The 19796-nt window shown below is 30.4% G+C and overlaps 2 protein-coding genes across 2 annotated transcripts in view; one reads left to right on the forward strand and one right to left on the reverse strand.

Annotated features, from left to right (window-relative positions):
* Positions 1 to 10868: 10868 nt before the first annotated feature.
* On the forward strand, positions 10869 to 14990 carry LOC114164840 (flavonoid 3'-monooxygenase). The gene is made up of 3 exons (XM_028049610.1): positions 10869 to 11419; positions 13605 to 14036; positions 14130 to 14990. The coding sequence occupies exons 1-3, from the start codon at positions 10973 to 10975 to the stop codon at positions 14775 to 14777; spliced, it is 1527 nt and encodes a 508-aa protein (XP_027905411.1). The 5' UTR covers positions 10869 to 10972; the 3' UTR covers positions 14778 to 14990.
* A 4129-nt stretch (positions 14991 to 19119) lies between these two features.
* The window catches only part of LOC114196220 (DExH-box ATP-dependent RNA helicase DExH14), a 45152-nt gene continuing 44475 nt past the window's right edge, over positions 19120 to 19796 (reverse strand). Inside the window, exon 49 of the mRNA XM_028086784.1 lies at positions 19120 to 19529. Within this exon, the coding sequence (XP_027942585.1) occupies positions 19458 to 19529 (72 nt within the window). The 3' untranslated portion in view covers positions 19120 to 19457. The remainder of the gene's footprint in view (positions 19530 to 19796) is intronic.

Consider the following 19796-nt stretch of genomic DNA (forward strand, 5'->3'; position numbering starts at 1 on the left):
ACCATCAGGCCTACCTCCAGAAGCATTCCCATCTGCTCCCACCATATGGTGATCATCACAAAAGAGAAGACGGAACAAGAACATACACAAAAATTGCAAGGGTAAGCTAGTGCAATTTAAAACTTATCATGATATAGAAGAACAAGTACATAAGCATTCCCAGGCATACAACACAGAGACACAAAGTCATGTTATGGCAAACAAGTAAGACACTATGACTCAATTATCCGGATACATATACTAAGATCGGATTCACTGGACGCTTGCACTTGTGGTGGCCTCTACTGCTCTGCAGAGCCATTGCCAATGGGTTTCACCCTACCACGCACAAGGTTAACCTTCAAGCATCTAAGGCCATTATCTTGCCAAAGACTAAGGCCTCCCGCCACTCTCACCACTTGGGTCAGTTTGCTCTACATGAGACTTACTGACCCTTTAGAGTTTCGGGATGCGATCCTTACTTGAATCCATATCTTAATATATACACTACACGCCACCATGGAGTCTCCCTACGAGGCTCATGGAATTACGCCTATCACATGCGATTTTCATGTCTCTCATACCACAACCACCACTTTCATCTCATACATCCAATTCTCATTTCACCCAATCATCATGTACAATTCCATGCCATCACTCATACCAAACATACCACTTTCGTTCATAAAACCCAAACACCCAAGCATATTCACGTACATCATATTTGGGAAGAATAATCCAAACAATACATGCAACAAATCATCCAAACAGTCAATAAAACAGTGCACGCACTCACGAACTCGCTTGGGCGAGGGGCTGGCCTCACTCAAACAGCGGGCTCTCACCCAGGCGAGACATGCAACAATGGGGATTTCACGAACTCTCGCTCAGGCGAGGCCTTCTCGCCGGAGCGAGACAAGGCGTCGCTCAAAACACGAAATGGTCGCCTAGGCGAGTGCTCGAGGCAGAACCTTAGGCGAGCCTCTGATATTCTCGCCTAGGCGAGACAAGCTCGCTTGGGCGAGACTATCAGATCTCCCCCACTGCTCCACGCATGCTGTTGGGTATTGGGCTCCCTTCCTATGTGGAGAAAAGGCCCAAAATTTGAGAAGCCCATGTCTCACTTAACCTAGTGGAGAGGAGGCTATAAAATAAAGAGAGAGGCAGAACAATAGAGTCAGAACACACTGAAAGCCCTAACGCATAGAGGGAGAGGTAGAAGGAAAATTCTGTTCACGTTTTTCACAGAGCTGTCACAGTAGAATCGGCGCTGCGGATTCGTTCACCGTTGGATCCGGCTGAAATTTTTACAACAGGTTCGGAACTCATTGATCTTCATTCTGACCGGTCGGATCTTTGATACGAGGTCTGAGTTCGGAGATATTAATTTCGCACTGCAGCAGTGATTTTTAGAGGTTTTCCTCTCTTGTTCTTCTCTATTTGAAAGCTTTGTTGCTTTGTTATTTGGTTGGATGTTGACACTAATTTGTGCTATTGATTGAGACTCTTTTGTACTCTTGTTGATCATAGTGAAGCTATTTCTTTAGTCTGGACGACTCGTGGTTTTTACCCTTGATTTGAGGGGTTTTCCACGTTAAAAATCTTGGTGCCTTTATTTGTACTTTTGGTGATTTATTATTGCTGCTCTTTGATTATTTCTCCTCATAGATTCTTGCAAGTTAGGGGAAATTATATCCGCTGCATTCTCTGGTATATTGTTTGTTGTTGTTTTCCCCATCACATGCAACCCCAGAAACAGACCACATCAAGCATTTTAACTCCATCTTACACAAATACATGTATCCTCCAATCATTTCATGCATAACAGTAGTGGAAACAAGCACATGCAACAAAAAAAGACGAAAAAACCTAGCTCCCCTTACCTCTGTTTTGGAGTACCAAAAGTAACCAACCCTAGCTATGGGGTATCGCAGCTACAAGGACTAGAGTAGAGCTGAAACATGAAGATCCGGACCAAAACAGGGTTAGGAGATCGAACCCTAATGTACCCAAAGCGCTCAACAGCGAAGAAAAGGGGAAGAGATAAACTAAAGCTCTAGAGTTCGACTTACCAGGAGTACAAGATGGGTTATGCTAGCTTGGAGATGGGAGATGATACGTGCCCTAGCAGAGCTTTGCTTCGTAGAGGGAGACAACATGGAGTTTTGTTTTTGAAAACCCAGACAGTGAGAAATGAGGAAGCAGAAAGGGTATAGGGGTCCTACTGAAGGCTGGCCTTGGGCCTCCGAAAAGGCCAGACCCAAAACTTTATAACACTGAAAAAAAAGGGCTTACAAAATTTAAATTAATGAATTAAATAATTAACACTAAAATTAAAAGACTAATAAAATATCAACAATTAATATTAAAAAAAATTATACTATAAAAGAAAACTTGGGATAAATATTTTACTATAATTAAAATTATTATTATCAAAAAAATTTAAATGAATCAATTAATTAATTAACAAAAAATTAAAAAAATAATAAAATATCAATAATTAATGTTAAGAAAAATCTTATATTATAAAAGAAAGAAAATTTAAGATACATTTTTTTCTATAATTAAAATTATTTTTGTCAATAAAATTCAAACGGATGAATTAATTAATCAACACAAAAATTAAAAGAATAAAAGAATATCAATAATTAATAGTAACAAAAATCCTATACTATAAAAGAAAGAAAATGAGATAAATGTTTTTCTATAATTAAAATTATAATTATCAATAAAAAGTTAAAATGAATGAATTAAGTAATTAATACAAAAATTAAAAGAGTAATAAAATATCAACAATTGATGGTGGGAAAAATCTTATGCTTTAAAAGAAATAAAATTGGAAATAAATGTTTTTTTCTATAATTGAAATTATTATTATTATCAATAAAATTTAAATGAATGAATTAATCAAAACAAGATTAAAAGAATAAAAATATCAATAATTAATGTAACATCCCATTTAATTAATAAAGCTAATTAGGAAATGTCACACAGTATAATATAAGAAACAAGATTAACGGAGTATAACGTCACTCCTACAGATATCCCAAAGTACTTAAAGGACGATAATAGAGGCACACCACGATGCCTGATACAAAGTAATGTAAACGAGTGATAGTAATTCAAATAAATTCTCAGATAAGACAATAAATACATGGGCCTTAGCCCTAAATGAAAATTGTGATCCAACCCTGAGAGACTACACATCGAGACCTCCATCACCCCGATGACTTGGGGTGTTTCTCACATCTGCTCACATCAATAAATTAATGATCATCGCAAAGAGAGAGAACCACACAAACAAGACATGCAACAAACAAACAAACAGGGTAAGCTAGAGCGAAAACAGTTTAACATATAGTTACATGCTATTTCACAGTCCACGAAATATATGTCACCCGAACATGTTATGGCTTTTCAAGCAATACACTAAGACTCAGACTCGACTCATTCGGATACATATAATTTAGTCGGATTCAGCGGATGCTTGCACTTGTGGTGGATTTTCTTGCTCTACCGAGCTGCTCACCCCCGAGCTAAGTGTTACGATGTCTCAACCCCCATACACAAGGTTAGCCCTTAATGGGTTTCGAGCCTCCTGCTACTCTCACCACAAGAGTCAGTCCGCTCTATGTGAGACTAACTAACTCCTTAGAGCGTCAGGATGCAACCTTACCTTGAATCCTTACTAATTATATAGATGGGGCACCACCATGAACTCTCATTAACAAGGGTCATGGAATTACGTCCCGACCAACTGAGGCACCACCCTGAGATCTCACCTAAAGATTCAAGGAATTACGTCCTAACCACATATAAATCATGTTTCACCAACCAAATAGGTATTCATCATGCATACCGATCTCATGCCAAACTTTATAACCAACCTTCATTCATATCCCACATCAAATCCATACCAAACTCATCATATTCAATCCATGAACCAATCCCATACATGCACATTATGTATTTCATGCCGTTAACAGATCACATCACCCAAAAATATAGCAAACATACCAAGACAACGGAGAAAACAGAACCTGGTGCATTCTTGCTCAGGCAGAAGAGTCTCACTCAGGCGAGAGCGTTCTCTCGCTCAGGCGAGCTCCCTTCGCCTAGGCGAGAGCTCGAAAAGGGAACAATGGTGTTGTCACGTTCTCTCGCTTAGGCGAGCCCTCCTTGCTTGAGCAAGATGGCCTCTCGCTCAAGACTAGAGCTCGTCGCTTGAGCGACAACTCGGGTAACACCAGGGAGGGTTTTCTAATGGTCTCACTTAGGCGAGCTCCACTCGCTTGGACGAGATTATCAGATCTTCTCTACTGTTCGCGTAGGCCAGTGCACAAATTCATCCAGGACAATGTGAAATACGCATTTATATCATATTGAGCATCATATACACACCATAAACACAAAATAGAACTGAAAAAAAAAACAAGCAGAACACATTTTAAACTCGAACCCTAGCTTCCCTTACTTGGAAATAAGCTAGCAAGGGACCTCAACGCTTAACCCCACAAATACAACAATTCCGAGAGTAGTTTAAGAGTTGGAAATAGCGACACAAAAGAAAGATTGGGTTTACTATTGTGAACCCCAACATAACTACGAAAAACAACTTAGCAGGGAAGAGTATGGTTCAAGAACTAACATACGTGAAGAGAGAACGAAGTTGAACTAGCTTGAATGTGACAGAGGGATAAACCCTAGCAGAGGTTCACAACTGCTCAAGAAAGGAGCAAGGAAGATCTGTTTTTCTGTAATGAGACGTATGAGTGGGGTTAGGGCAGATTAGGGTGTTTGGCTCCCTATGGGTCAGCCCTAGGCCCAACTGGTTTGGGGCAACCCCTTTAAATTAGGGCAGAAAATTATTTAGTGGACCTTACAATTGGAAAGAAAAATCGTATACTGTGAAAGAAAGAATATGAGATAAATGTTTTTTATAACTAAAATTATTTTTATCAAGATGAATTAATTAATTAACATAAATCTTAAAAGAATAAAAAAATATCAATAATTAATGGTGAGAAAACTTCTATACTATAAAAAAATTGAGATAAATGTTTTTCTATAATTAAAATTATTTCTATTAATAAAATTTAAATAAACGAATTAATTAATTAAACAAAAATTAAAAATAATTTATTGACTAGAAATAGTCATCAATAATTTAAATTTATATTACTGATAATTTTATGACGAAAATTTTGTCTAACAATTTCAATTTGTATTACCAACATATTTACTAAATAAAATTTTTGTCTATAATTTGAATTTATATTACGATAATTTTTATCGATAAAAATAAATTTATCTATAAAATTCATTGACAATTTGTTTTATAAAAATTTTAATAAAATTCGTCCGTAAATTAAATTAAATTTATCAACAAATATAAATCTGTGGGAAATTTTTAAAATTTTTTAGTGTATGTCACATTTTATTAGATGTTTTCATCCAAATAACATATATAATTACAACAGATAGCACAATAGTATACTGATAAAAGTTTTTTTAGAAAAATTCACGGAGACACAAAATTCTAATGAAATATATGTTTAACTCACATATTAATATTTATTTTCAATTCAAAAATTAAAAACAGTTTATAAATTCTTTTATAAAATACTCAAATCTTTTATTCAAATTTGCACTCACACTTAAATTTTTAACATTGTAACAAATATTTATCTAAGACATATTTTTAGATTGGAATTTGATTTTTAGGGATCGAATTCTAAATTGTGATTGAAGGTAAATTGGTTGAACAATAATTCAAATATATGTGCAAATATATTTGTATTTGAAAATAATAATTCGGATATAAAATAAATGAATTATATGTGTGAATATTTGAAAAAGTATATTATCTGAGTAATTTCTCAGTCCATATATTGTGCTATTTGAATGAAAAACACATTATATTATACCTAGTACAATAATATTTAAACAAAAACAACTCAAATAAAAAATTATTGTTGACAATTACACGTAAATAAACTCACAATAGTTATTAAAAATTAAAAATATGGTAGACACTATTCAAAAATTACGGTCTAATAATTACATTTAGGAGAGATGAATTTTCATTCAGATGGCCTATCAGATATATTATAACATACTATTCTACTGTACATACTGTTACCGAAAAATCAAATACGTGATGGAAACTACTACTCGTTGTCTTCTTTTGTCCTTGAAATTATAACCACATAATGTTGTTAATGATCATTTTAGATATTTTAAAATAATTGACTTTCTAAAATAAAGTTAATTTTCATTTAGGGTGTGTTGTTGGAGGTGGATAGGGGAGAGAGTGTGAAAATGAATTTGTATAAATTTGGGTTGATGAATTTTTGTGTTTTTTTGAGTGGATTTGAAGAGTAAAGTGAGTGGATTTGGAAATAAATTTTATGAAAATTAGCGAGAAATTTGATTGATGTGATAAATAAAATTAATTGTAAAAATAGATAGAATTAGAAAATTACCAAAATATCCTTGATGGAAATTGTAATTTGATGTTATAAAAATAATTATAATTAATTAATAAAAATTAAAAAATATATTAAAATTATATGAAATTTTAAAATAAAAAAATTAAATTTTTATGAATGTAAAATTTTTTTATACAATTAAATTTTAAAAAAATTATACAATTGAATTTTAAAAAATTATACAATTAAATTTTAAACAAAAATTATATAAATAAAGTTAAAAAAGGTTAAAAAAAAATCACATACACACACGACACCAATGTCGTAACCGGTGTTAGTGACACATACACACACACACACACACACTCACTTGCACCGCACCAGTTAGCTAATCGGTGCATATCTCAACTATGGACTTCACCACCACACACCACCACCTGCTATGTGCGCCACCATAGCCCAGCCTTCCATCCTCTTTCTCGCCCACGACACCCAACCACCTCATCTTCTTCCCCTCCATAGATGAACTCAACAATCATACCCACACCCACACTGTATCGCAGCAACACCATCTCTCACCTCTCAAAACGATCTGCAACCACCACGTTGCCAGCATTCACAATCACACACTAGTGTAGCCAATTTAAAATGTTCTTCGAAAATGCACAGTGGAGTGGAGGGAATCTCGCTCAAGAATCTCGTAGGAGGTAAGGGAATCATGAAAGGGAATTGCGACAGCTGTTTTTGCATAAGAAATGTGATAAAACAAGGTTATTTTGGTAATGTGCCTCACATAATACCACTATCAACGCACTTTTGTAGGGATGGATTAATCCATTTATCTCCCAAATCCGCTCTCTCACATCTACGTAAATCTATAAAAAAGAACGCGGCCTAAGTACAAAATCCGCTCTCTCAAATAACCTCGTACAGTACCAACCATGAAAAGAAACACTACATTAATGTTACTTGTAAAAAGTTTTACATGTTATTCAAAAAAATTATTTGTTAAACTTTTCAGCATAAATTATCTTAAACATTAATAAATTTATCATATATATATATATATATATATATATATATATATATATATATATATATATATATAATAGTTTATATTTGATGCCAACGTTCTAAAAGTTAATTTAGAATGATTTATTTTTTCCATGAAAATAAATAAGTTTATAAAAATGGGTCACGAGTTTCTTCAAATATTTTTATATAAAATAAAATTCACAAGTTTCGCCTTAAAAAACAATTCTATCATCTAAAGTTAAGAACAACTACAAAGTTCTAATAATTTTTTATGACTTTTGTTGTAAACTCATTGAAGATTAATGAATACCAATTAATCTTAGAAAATAGCATAAAATTGTATAATCGAAATGGCATTCATCTCATGTGTAAATTATATATAAACAAAACACATTTTAAATTTGGATTAAACATGTTTTTGTCACTTAACTCAACAAAAAATTGGAATTAATATCTCTTCAAAATTTTGATTTAATTTAGTCTCATAACTTTATAATTACGTATTATAATTACGTATATTTAATCACTATGACCAAATTTTAAAATTTTATTAAATTTATTTGACGTTTCAAACAAGTTATTTTTTAAAATTGTTTTTTAAACAATTTTGAAATCTTGTTGAAATGGTTTATTGTGGTATTTGGATCACAAATTTTTTAAAATAATTCAACATATTATTTATTATTTTAGTAAATAATTATATAATTTATTTTAAAATTAATATAAAGATGACGATCCGTTATATAATTTAACTAACTATTGACGACTTTTAACTATTATATCTCTACTTATCAAATATTCTACTTTTTATTTAGGATAGTTATTTCAAATATTGTGTTAATATAAAATTGGTATTAGTATTTTTTTCCTAACGTGATTAGAAATAAAATATTTAGAAGAGTCAAATTTTAATTATAACAGCCCTTAATTTATGTAGGATAATAATTGTATAATTTATTTTAATTGTAACTGCAAATGTAATTAATACAGCGTTATTTTTTTAGAATTTGTGTTTTCTTATTAAGAGTAAACATTTTACCAAAGTCAAATTTAACTATCATAACCATTAATTAATTAATAAACAATTACACAGAAACTATTAACAAAATAAAATAGATTATTGAAAAATATTAAATGGAAACTTAAAATCATAACATAATATTTGTGACACTTTTTCCAATTTTGAGAATTTTAGACTTTATTAATTTCACTCTATAAAATTTACAAAGAATGAAATTTTAATGGCGAAATGGACGATTTCTCCTATGTCATTCATTGTGACAATATGAACATTTTTTTAGGTTGAACTATTTGATCCATTTCTCTATGAAAATGAGTAATTATTGACCTACTGTATAACTTACGATGTATTTGAGGATTTGAAATAAACTTTGTAGTTTAAATATATAGCTGATATGATAATAGAAAATCGAAAAGTTAAAAAATGTCCACAATCATACCGCTAATCGTTTAATCTAACATTACAAGACTTTGGTTGACATTGATGGAAGAAAAATATCTCTTCAACATTAAATTCAGAATTTCCTCAATAATCATGAACGTTGACACATTGCAAATTCAATCAAATGTAATAATTAAAAAACATTAATCATCAAATTTATATTAATTTTAAAATAAATTATATAATTATTTATCCTACATAAATTAAGGGTTGTCATAATTAAAATTTGACTTTTGTAAATATTTTATTTATAGTGACGTAAGTTATAAAAAAAATTCATTATATGTTTTACATTAAGAAAATATTTGAAATAATTATCCTAAATAAAATTTATTAAGAAGTATGTGGAGGTTATGTAGTAAAAACGTTATTGAAAATTGTATGCTATATATGCTTACGACTTTAGATATGCGTGTATACAAAATTCATTCGAAAAATTAAAATTTTAATATCGTCTTTTAATATAACGACTTGAACAAAATAAAGCAAAAAATTGTAAATGTTGTGAACAAGTTATACCAAACTGATAATTTTATTTAAATTCGACCATTGGTAATATATGAAAAAAATTATATTAATTTTGTAAAAGGAACCGTTTTTCTTTTTCTCTTAAGTCAAAGTTGATGCAGTGCTTACCTAACACCGACGCATGATCACGTGAGAAACTATAAGTCCAATATAAACACGAACTCAACACCCAGCAATGCCAAGACTCGTTCATCCAAGCCACGTTCCTACCAACAAACTTAAACCTTCTCAATCTTTTTCCTTTTTTCTCTTTCAATTATGTAAAACCTAACTCATTTTCCACTCTAATTAATCATAACGATTACTTCTTCCCATGTATAAGCTCTTAAATCACAAACCAAAAATGTCCTTTTCGTGTAAGAATAATAATTCTCAATTCGTATTGTAATAAATATTATTTATTGTGTTCTAGCTTCGGGACCAATTTCTGGTTGCTTCATTTTACCTTTAATTAAGGAAAACTAGAAAAATATTTTTCTTACGTACGTTGATCCGAAATTTCAATAAATTTTAAAATCACTGTATTTATTGTACTTAAGCAAAATCGGGTGAAGAGCATTCTATCACAAATTGCATATGATCAAGAGACAGAGACAAATCTGAGAAAATTTAATAAATAATGAAAAAATAGTATGAGATTTACTTTATTGAATTTTTTTTTATCATTTTATAGTTAAGAAATAATATGTAGACAAATAATGTATTGAATAGAATGATTCTGCTCAATTTCTAAAATTATGTGTATAAAACATATTTATTAAGGAAATAATCTTGAAACGTTAACACCAAATTAACTTTCTCTGTAAATTTAAAATTAGAAGAATGAACACCTATCTACTACACAACTCAAGAGTAATGAAGACATGTCATGTAAATAAGTGATAACACAAGTATACCTAATGTTCAAAACACGAGACACTGAAACTCACATCAATCACATTAAATGCACCCATTAAACAACAACCTCAACCTCACACTCTACCTACTTATTCAATTTACAAACATCTCATAATTCTAAACACAAAAAATAATCACAAGTTTTTTTTTTTTTCATTACTATCATAATTATATAATAAAAACACGTCTAGATTTCTATTAATATAAAAAGTAATATGTATTACAAATAAACATAAACCGTTTTATTTTTCATTTAAAAAAATCATAATTACAATTATACAATAAAAAAAATTATAATTTTTATGTATAATTTATAAATAACAAAAATAAAACCTTGTTGAATCAAAAGATAAAAAATTACTGTTAATAGCTATAGATGTTCAAAACATATATTTGATAATATGTTTATTATAAAATAATGACCAGCCTCCACAAATATAAAAGAGACCGTGTCAATAATAGTCTAGAACAAAATATCAAAGTTCTGTCTCAATTGGCATGTTGGTTAGGGAAATTAATAAATTAAAAAACGGTCAGAGAAAAAAATAAAAAATTTCCTTTATATAGCACTAGGTTGAGGGAAACCGAAGAAAAACCCCAACACACTACTTCTACTACAGTTTCATTCCAAAAACCAACCATGTCTCCGTTCATGGTTGTCGTCGCAACAATCGCGGTTACGATTTTCGTATATCGTTTAATAAACTTCTTAACGCGTTCTTCTTCTCTGCCACTTCCTCCAGGTCCGAAACCCTGGCCCGTTCTCGGGAATTTCCCACACATGGGCCCGGTGCCGCACCACTCCCTCGCCGCCTTGGCCCGCGTTCACGGCCCGTTGATGCACCTGCGTCTCGGATTCGTTGACGTCATCGTGGCGGCGTCGGCGTCGGTGGCCGAACAGTTTTTGAAGATCCATGACTCTAATTTCAGCAGCCGGCCGCCGAACGCCGGAGCCAAATACATAGCCTATAACTACCAGGATCTGGTGTTCGCCCCCTACGGCCCGCGGTGGCGCTTGCTCCGGAAACTCACCTCCGTTCACCTCTTCTCCGGGAAGGCCCTGGAAGTATTTAGACACTTGCGTGAGGTGAATTTTCTGTTTCTATTACACACGTAATATTCATGCATACACACGTGTATACATGTTATATATATATATATATATATATATATATATATATATATATATATATATATATATTTAAAATTTATTTTATTTTTCTGTGAACTTTTTGTGTTATAGTGTATATGACAAGACTTTAAATCTATATATGGGAAAGAGTACATGATAGTTTGAGTAAGTTTTATTTGGATTTGAGTGGTTTTAAAGGGAGAGACGTGTATGTAAGTAAATGAAATTATTTATAAACCTTATGTTATTATTGTTAGTTTCTATTTTACTACTGATATGAATTAACTCTTATTTTGTTCTTCTAATTTTTTACAAAATTTAATTTAAAATTACTTTTTGTTTACTTTATTCTCTTTAAAGACAATATATTTTCGCTTTTGAATTTTTATTTTATTTTGTAAATTAAACCCTGTATAAACATTTTTAAATGCTGTGTCTGTAGAACTTCTGTGATAGTCATAAAAGCTTTTTAACTAATTTATTTAAAGCAACAACTTTAGTATAATTTTTTTCTTCAACGCCACATATTAAAAGTGTCGGTTTAATGTCAAGGCACAATTTATTTAAAGTTACAACGAAATCAGTCTAATTAATTTCTTTTTCAACGCCACATATTAAAAGTATGGGTTTTTAGTATCACGCCACAACTTAATTCATAGATTTGGTAACTTGTAACTCTTAATCTAGAAAACTGTTTTCAAAGCTTCTCATTTCCTCAATAGATCTGTGTCAGTATTGCATATGTTTTGTTAACATTTTAAGGAAAATATTTTCACAATAGTTGTTAAAATATGTTAAAGATTTGGTCCCAAATACATATTTACAGAAGTTGAAAATTACATTTTTGTATAAAAGTACAATTTTACACTTTAGTCCAAAAAGACAGACCTAACGTACGGGGAAAGACGTACAACATACTTTAACACTATTTTGTTAAGAGAAAAAAATTGAGAAAATAAAAAAATAAATGTCACGGTATAAAAAATTAAACTTCAAATTATAGTTATATCATAATATATTTTTAATTTACTGTGATTCACTGTAAAAATATTGATGAAAAAATTAAATAGTTTATCACTTTATAATAAATATTTGAAAAAAAAAATCTTTTAACTTATCGATTAACATATTTAAAATAAAATAAGTTTGAAGTAAATTCAATGCTTGAAAACTGTTTTTTACTACAAAAAATATTTTCAAATATCATTAACAATACTTGAAAAAATACATGTATTCAAAACATATGTGTTTTGCATAATTAATATTATCTAGTGTGAAATTTACTCTATTATTATTATTATTATTATTTGAATACCTCTATTTTTAAAAATAGATGAACATCTTTATGTAATAATAATATTTGAAAGAAGTGTTTTTGAACCTACCCACTACTCTAACCTAATCATGCATTACTGATGATGCCTATTCCCATACCATGCTCAACTTTTGTAATGACAACATTCATCACAACATAAACCGTTTCCTTTTGATGTTTACTTATTTAAGATATATTTTGTTTTAGATGTTGATGTCATTTATTTTATAGACTAAAATGGTCTTTTCAAGAAAAACAATAATTTTTTTGTCTTTTCTAATTTTCACTAATTTACAAGATAAATATTTTCACTAATTTAGACGAGAAAAAGTATCGACAAACAAACCGAAAAAATAAATTTTTTTGGTCCGTGCTTGTTAACGTTTCCCCTTAATAGTTCATAAGTACGCGTCACATTTCGACGTGTATAATTTTCATGCTAGTAATTATGCAAGGCGTGTGTCTCGCATCCGCGCAATGCTTTTCTTGTGGTCGCATTCATGTCACTTCTTACAAAAATGCCACTTATCCGTTTCACTGTAAAGTATTGTATAAATATTTTTTATTTTATTTATATTTTGAAAATAAAAAACTTATTATTAACATGATAGAGATTTCTGAAAATTTAAAGAAATTTAAAGAACTTTTTATTTTGTATAATAATTTAAAGAAAAATAATATATTTAATTTCTGAAAATACTCGTTAATGTCATACGATAGAGATTGAAGTCAACATGAGTGACGTAGGTGTGGCAGTTGACATTAATGAAAGTGTGACGAATTGATAATGAAAAACTAATTGAGAAAATGAACGACACGTTTCAGGAAGAGGTGGGAAGACTTACACGTAACTTGGGAAGTTCAGAGGGAAAAGCAGTGAATTTGGGGCAAGTGTTGAACGTGTGCACGACGAACGCATTGGCGAGGGTGATGATCGGACGGCGAGTGTTCGACGACGGGAACGGCGGGTGCGATCCTAGGGCTGATGAGTTCAAGAGCATGGTGGTGGAGGTGATGGTGTTGGCCGGCGTTTTCAACATCGGAGACTTTATTCCGTTGTTCGAGTGGCTCGATCTTCAAGGAGTGCAAGCTAAGATGAAGAAATTGCACCAAAGATTTGATGCGTTTTTAAGCACCATTATTGAAGAACACGATTCTTCTTCCAACAATCTCTTGAGTATCTTGTTGTCTCTTCAAACTGTGAAGGACGATGATGGAAACCATCTCACTCACACAGAGATCAAAGCACTGCTTCTGGTAGTAACCACTCTGCTCCATACTCCATTTTTTTTTATCGTTTTCATAAAATAATCGCTTGTTAACTGTTTCTACTCTGTTCAAATTTGGCAGAACATGTTTACCGCCGGAACTGACACGTCATCCAGCACAACAGAATGGGCCATCGCGGAACTAATGCGAAACCCGAGAATCCTGGCCCAAGTCCAGCAAGAGTTGGACACAGTTGTGGGCCGAGACAGGAGCGTGAAAGAAGAGGACTTGGCCCATCTCCCGTACTTACAAGCTGTGATCAAGGAAACCTTCAGGCTCCACCCATCAACCCCTCTTTCTCTGCCACGTGTGGCTGCCGAGAGCTGTGAGATATTTGGGTACCACATCCCCAAGGGTTCGACTCTCTTGGTGAATGTTTGGGCCATAGCCCGTGACCCGAAGGAATGGGCCGACCCGTTGGAGTTCAGGCCCGAAAGGTTCCTTCCCGGTGGTGAGAAGGCTGATGTTGACGTTAAGGGCAATGACTTTGAGGTTATACCATTTGGTGCTGGACGCAGGATTTGCGCTGGGCTCAGCCTTGGGCTTCGAATGGTCCAACTTCTAACTGCAACCTTGGCCCATTCTTTTGATTGGGAACTGGAAAATGGGCTGAACCCAGAAAAGATGAACATGGATGAAGCCTATGGGCTGACCCTACAGCGGGCTGAGCCTCTTTCAGTGGTTCCCAAGCCCAGGCTCGCACCACATGTTTACTCAATGTATTCATAATTTTTAAGCTTCTCAGCTTCTTAGTATTGCTGTTGCTCCTTACTTTTTCTTAATGTGAGTTTTAGTAACAATAAAAATATAAATGGTGCAGTGTAATATTGTGAAAAAGGAGATTTGTCTTTTTAGTTGTATTTAATTTCGGGGAAACTTATTTGTATATGTTTATGAATAATTAAATATATGCTATATGGAGGGGATTTCATAACTTGTTTATACCACATGTTTTCTGTATGCTAATAAAGCTTTTTTCTAATATATTGAATGATAAATACTTAACCCCTTCCTACCACTAGGGAGTCACTATGTGTATGTTGAATGATTCCACACACAAATATTCATTTAATAATTCCACAATTTGATTACATTAACCAATTTTTTATGTAGAATCACACATAAATCTATGGCGGAGGCCTTTTCATAAACACACACTTTACATGTAAACTTCATCCATTTTAGTCTGATAAAACTTTCAACGGTTACCAAAATTTACATGTAAATTTCATCCATTTTTACAAATACCTTTGCAACGTAAACACCTCATCCATCCTGGAAAACAAAAAATACTTCGAATTACAATGAAAATCTCTCTTACTTCTTCATTTCCACTTTCTCCCCTTTTTTTCTCTCTTTATATTTTTCTTCCTTCATTCTCCGTTGCATAAAAAAAATCATCTAATTGCACTAAAAAAATAACAAAATTAATGATCCTGATTTCTAAAAAAAAAATCTTTATAGTTTATGTGGATAAAATAATTTAGTAGAATAATTTATTTATTTAGTAAATTTAATATTTGTTGGTGTAAAATATGTTGTTTGGATTAGAAAATTGAATGAAAATAAGCTTGAAAAAATTTAGAAGGTATTTTAAATAACTAAAAATAAAATTTAAAATTCATTGAATTCTACAATTAGTCACTTTTTCTTTTTACATATATATTGAAAAAAAATCAATTTATTAAATATAATTTTTAAATTTTACTAACATTTTTTTGTACAGATTAATTTTAATAAAATTTTATATTTTGAAATAAATATTTTCAAAATGAAATTTTATTTTAAAAAATAAATTTAATTACTTTATGAAAAAGAATAAAATGTGAGATATTACTTTATTTAAATAAAATATTTAAAAATAAAAAAGTTATAAATAATTTAAATGTTATTTATTTCAATTTATTAAAATTGTAGAATTTTCAAGTCTAAACACAATCTTAAACTATAATTGAACCACCTCTCAATTATTCCTCAAACTTTTAACATCCTTCATCGCAGATGTCATGTTTAGAAAGGAAGATGTAGTAATAAAAAGAACAAATTACATGCCAAAGATGAACACGAAGAGTTATAGATTAAAAAGTGTCATAATCATTAAAAGTATGTGATGAATATTAGAAATAAACAATTCGTGGAACGAAATCAAAACAAAAAAAATTGAAAGACGTGATGGATTTAATGGAAGAGATTTTAATATAAATGAAAAAGATTTATCATTTTCAAAGATGAAATTCAAAGATAAGAATTGAAGCTTCCAAAAAACCAATACAGAAAAAAAAAAATCCTTATATAATATAGGCCTACACACAAAACTCAAACATAAATGACTACGGTATAGAGATGGCAAATAAACCCGTCCCCGTGGATATTGTCCGAACCCGTCCCCGTTTTGACGGGGAATCCCCGCATTGACTGGATATGGGTATGGGTATGGGGAATCCCCGACTTTTTCAGTTGGGTATGGGGATGGGTATGGGGATGTACATATACCCGCCATAATACCCGTCCCCGCCATATCTCCATTCTCGTTTAAATTATTAAAATATTCACAATTAATCAAGTAACCCCTATATATATATATTTTTTTTTTCTATTTTTTTTTTCTTTTAATTATTTCATTTGTCATGAAACTCATTCTCATCTCCAATATATTTTTTATCTTATCATAACCTTTATGTAATTATGTTAAAATGATGTATGTTAATTAAAAAAAAATTATGCCTCACATTTGAATATTTATATTATTTTTTAATATTTTTATTTATTATAAATTTTTCTTTCACATGAGAATGTTTATACTCTCAATTTAAGATAATATAAAAAAAATTCTTTACTTATTATTATTATTAATTTTTGTTTAATTTGAAGAACTCTTTTGTTTCATTAAAATAATTTTCGTTATTTTTCAACCATTAATTATATGTTAATATTTGAAAAGTTTTCTTAATTCTCTAAGATATTTTTCGTCTTATCATACCTTAGTTATACATTTGATTTCCTTTGTGTGATTTTTTTCGATAGTCTCTCAAATTATTTCTAAAACACACATTTGTTAGTTTTTTAATATTTTTATTTATTTTTTTTATTTTCATCATGTAGAATAATATTTCGATATATTCTATCTAATTATTTTTTATTTTATAACTCATTATTAATCATAATGTAATTTTTTCACTTTAAATTCTGTTTGAAGTGGTTAAAATTTTATATATATATATACATATATATATATATATATATAATGATATTTAGGAATAGTATATGATAATTCACTATAAGAAAAACATGAAATGGTGACTGATTTAGTCAGTAACCCATATCAGTCACTATTTTTCGTCATTGGTGGTAGTAGTTGATTTATTGTCTGAATCAATGACTAAATTAGTGACCGATTCAATGATCGAATCTGTACTTGATTTAGTGACCAATTTAATTACTAATTTATATGTAATTTAATGACAAATTTTTTGGTCACTAATGATATTTCTATTTAATTTTAACCACTTCAAACATAATTTAATAATTAGTTCTGTAAGGTATTTTTCATTTTATCATACCTTAATTATACATTTGATTTCCTTTGTGCGATTTCTTTCGATAGTCTCTCAAATTATTTCTAAAACACACATTTGTTAGTCTTTTAATATTTTTATTTATTGTTTATTTTCATCATGTAGAATAATATTTCGATATATTCTATCTAATTATTTGTTATTTTATAACTCACTATTAATCATACTGTAATTTTTTCCACTTTAATTGTATAAATAACTTTTATTTACTACAATATAAAAATTTAATGTAATTGCTATGAATATTTTTTTGTCACTATCCAACATATATTGAAGTTCAAAAGATACAAAATCTATGTCAAAATTTTATTATTATGTTTATTATTTGTTCTTTGTGTCATTTTGATCAAGTGATGTATTATAACTTTTATTAGTGTATAAAAAAGAGATTCATTATAATTTAAAAAATTGAAGTAAACAAACATTTAAAATATATTTTAATTTGAATATTTGTTTTCCTTTTATTATTATGTTTATTATTTATTCTTTATGTCATTTTGATCAAGTGATATATTATAACTTTTATTAGTGTATAAAAAAGATATTCATTAGAATTTAAAAAATTGAAGTAAACAAACATTTAAAATATATTTTAATTTAAATATTTGTTTTCCTTTTATATTTTTTTGAAATATTTTTTAATTTTATCAACTAAGTTCATCAATGTTGTAGTTTGCAAATTTAACAAATGTTTTGGTTCACATGAAATTTTATTTGGTATTCTAATATAAAATGTAAACAATTATAATTTATTTTAAGGTATTTGGCATCGAAGAAAATCCTCCTAATATTGAATATTTCATAATATTATGTTTTCTTTACCGTAATTTTTTTTCTTTTATAAAAATTAATATTGAAGTAGTTAGAACACGGGTACGGGTATGGGTACGAGATTATACCCGTTACCCGGTGGGGATGGGGATGGAAAAAAAGTTTGATACCCGTTGGGTTTGGGTATGGGGATGAATTTTTTATGCGGGGATGGGTATGGGATAGCGAAACCCGTCCCCGCCCCGTTGCCATCCCTACTACGGTATGCTTTTACTCCTTTAGACTCCAAATTAAGTATGGTAAATTTTTGATTATAGTGTATGTTTTATTTATTTTTAATTACAATTTACTTAAATATTGACTTTCTAACTGTAGTTTTTTTAATGACTCTAATCTATTAAAGCTAACCATTAAATCAGAATAAGGAATGCTCGTAATTACTAGAAATATATAAAGTATTATAGTTTTTCTTTAATACTTCACAAACGATATTTATTCTAGGTAATCCAAAGACACAGATAGGTAACGAACCAGCTTGAATTTCCTTAAAGTACATATTTGTTTGTTATCAATCTAACATCAAACTATTACTTTATATAAAAATTATTATTAAGTATACTTTATATCAACATTATTTTTAAGTATTTTGCAATTACATTCTTAGCATTCTTCCCAGTTCAATTTATTTAACACTAAGACATCTCTTAATATCTAAGAACCGTATATATTTGCTATATAATTATTTGAATATATTCTGGGACAGGTGAAATGTCATTGTAGATACAAATGGCGACATGACTTGGAAAATATATAAAAATAAAACATAATATGTGAATAAGATCATTAAGATTACCTATGGTACATAATAAATATAAAAAAAATTGCAAATCCTATGGATATGTGTATTGGAGATTAAATCTTGGAAAGCTGAAATTATAGTTAGAAAAAAGAACCACCAGGGAACCCCACCCCTTCTTCAATGAAGAAAAGTCTCATTGAATAGAAAACCATATACAGCATGTAGAAATGACCCTGACATGATGGCTCCACCTTTTAACATACATCAAGCTTTTTCTATGGAGTGTTCTTGTTCAAATCCAATGTAACAATCGGAGACCAAAATCAGTTTTACACCCTGCAAGACAATATTAGCAAACACATGCAAGACAATATTAGAAAACAGTCGAGAAATACGGAGTGACAAATGTTCTATTTTTTGTTTGTTGGAAAATGAAAAACTGATGGTTGAAAATATTTTCACTTCAACTTCTCATCATCCCTTCATTATTTCCGGGTCAATTTTGGGTGTTACAAGACCCTAGTGATGAAAATGTAAATGGTGGACAATTCACTTCTACCATGTAGACAACATGTATGGGAGACATTGTGTTTCTTGGGAGTT

The sequence above is a fragment of the Vigna unguiculata genome, chromosome 9, assembly GCF_004118075.2.
Source record: "Vigna unguiculata cultivar IT97K-499-35 chromosome 9, ASM411807v1, whole genome shotgun sequence".
In the NCBI taxonomy this organism is placed as follows: domain Eukaryota; kingdom Viridiplantae; phylum Streptophyta; class Magnoliopsida; order Fabales; family Fabaceae; genus Vigna; species Vigna unguiculata.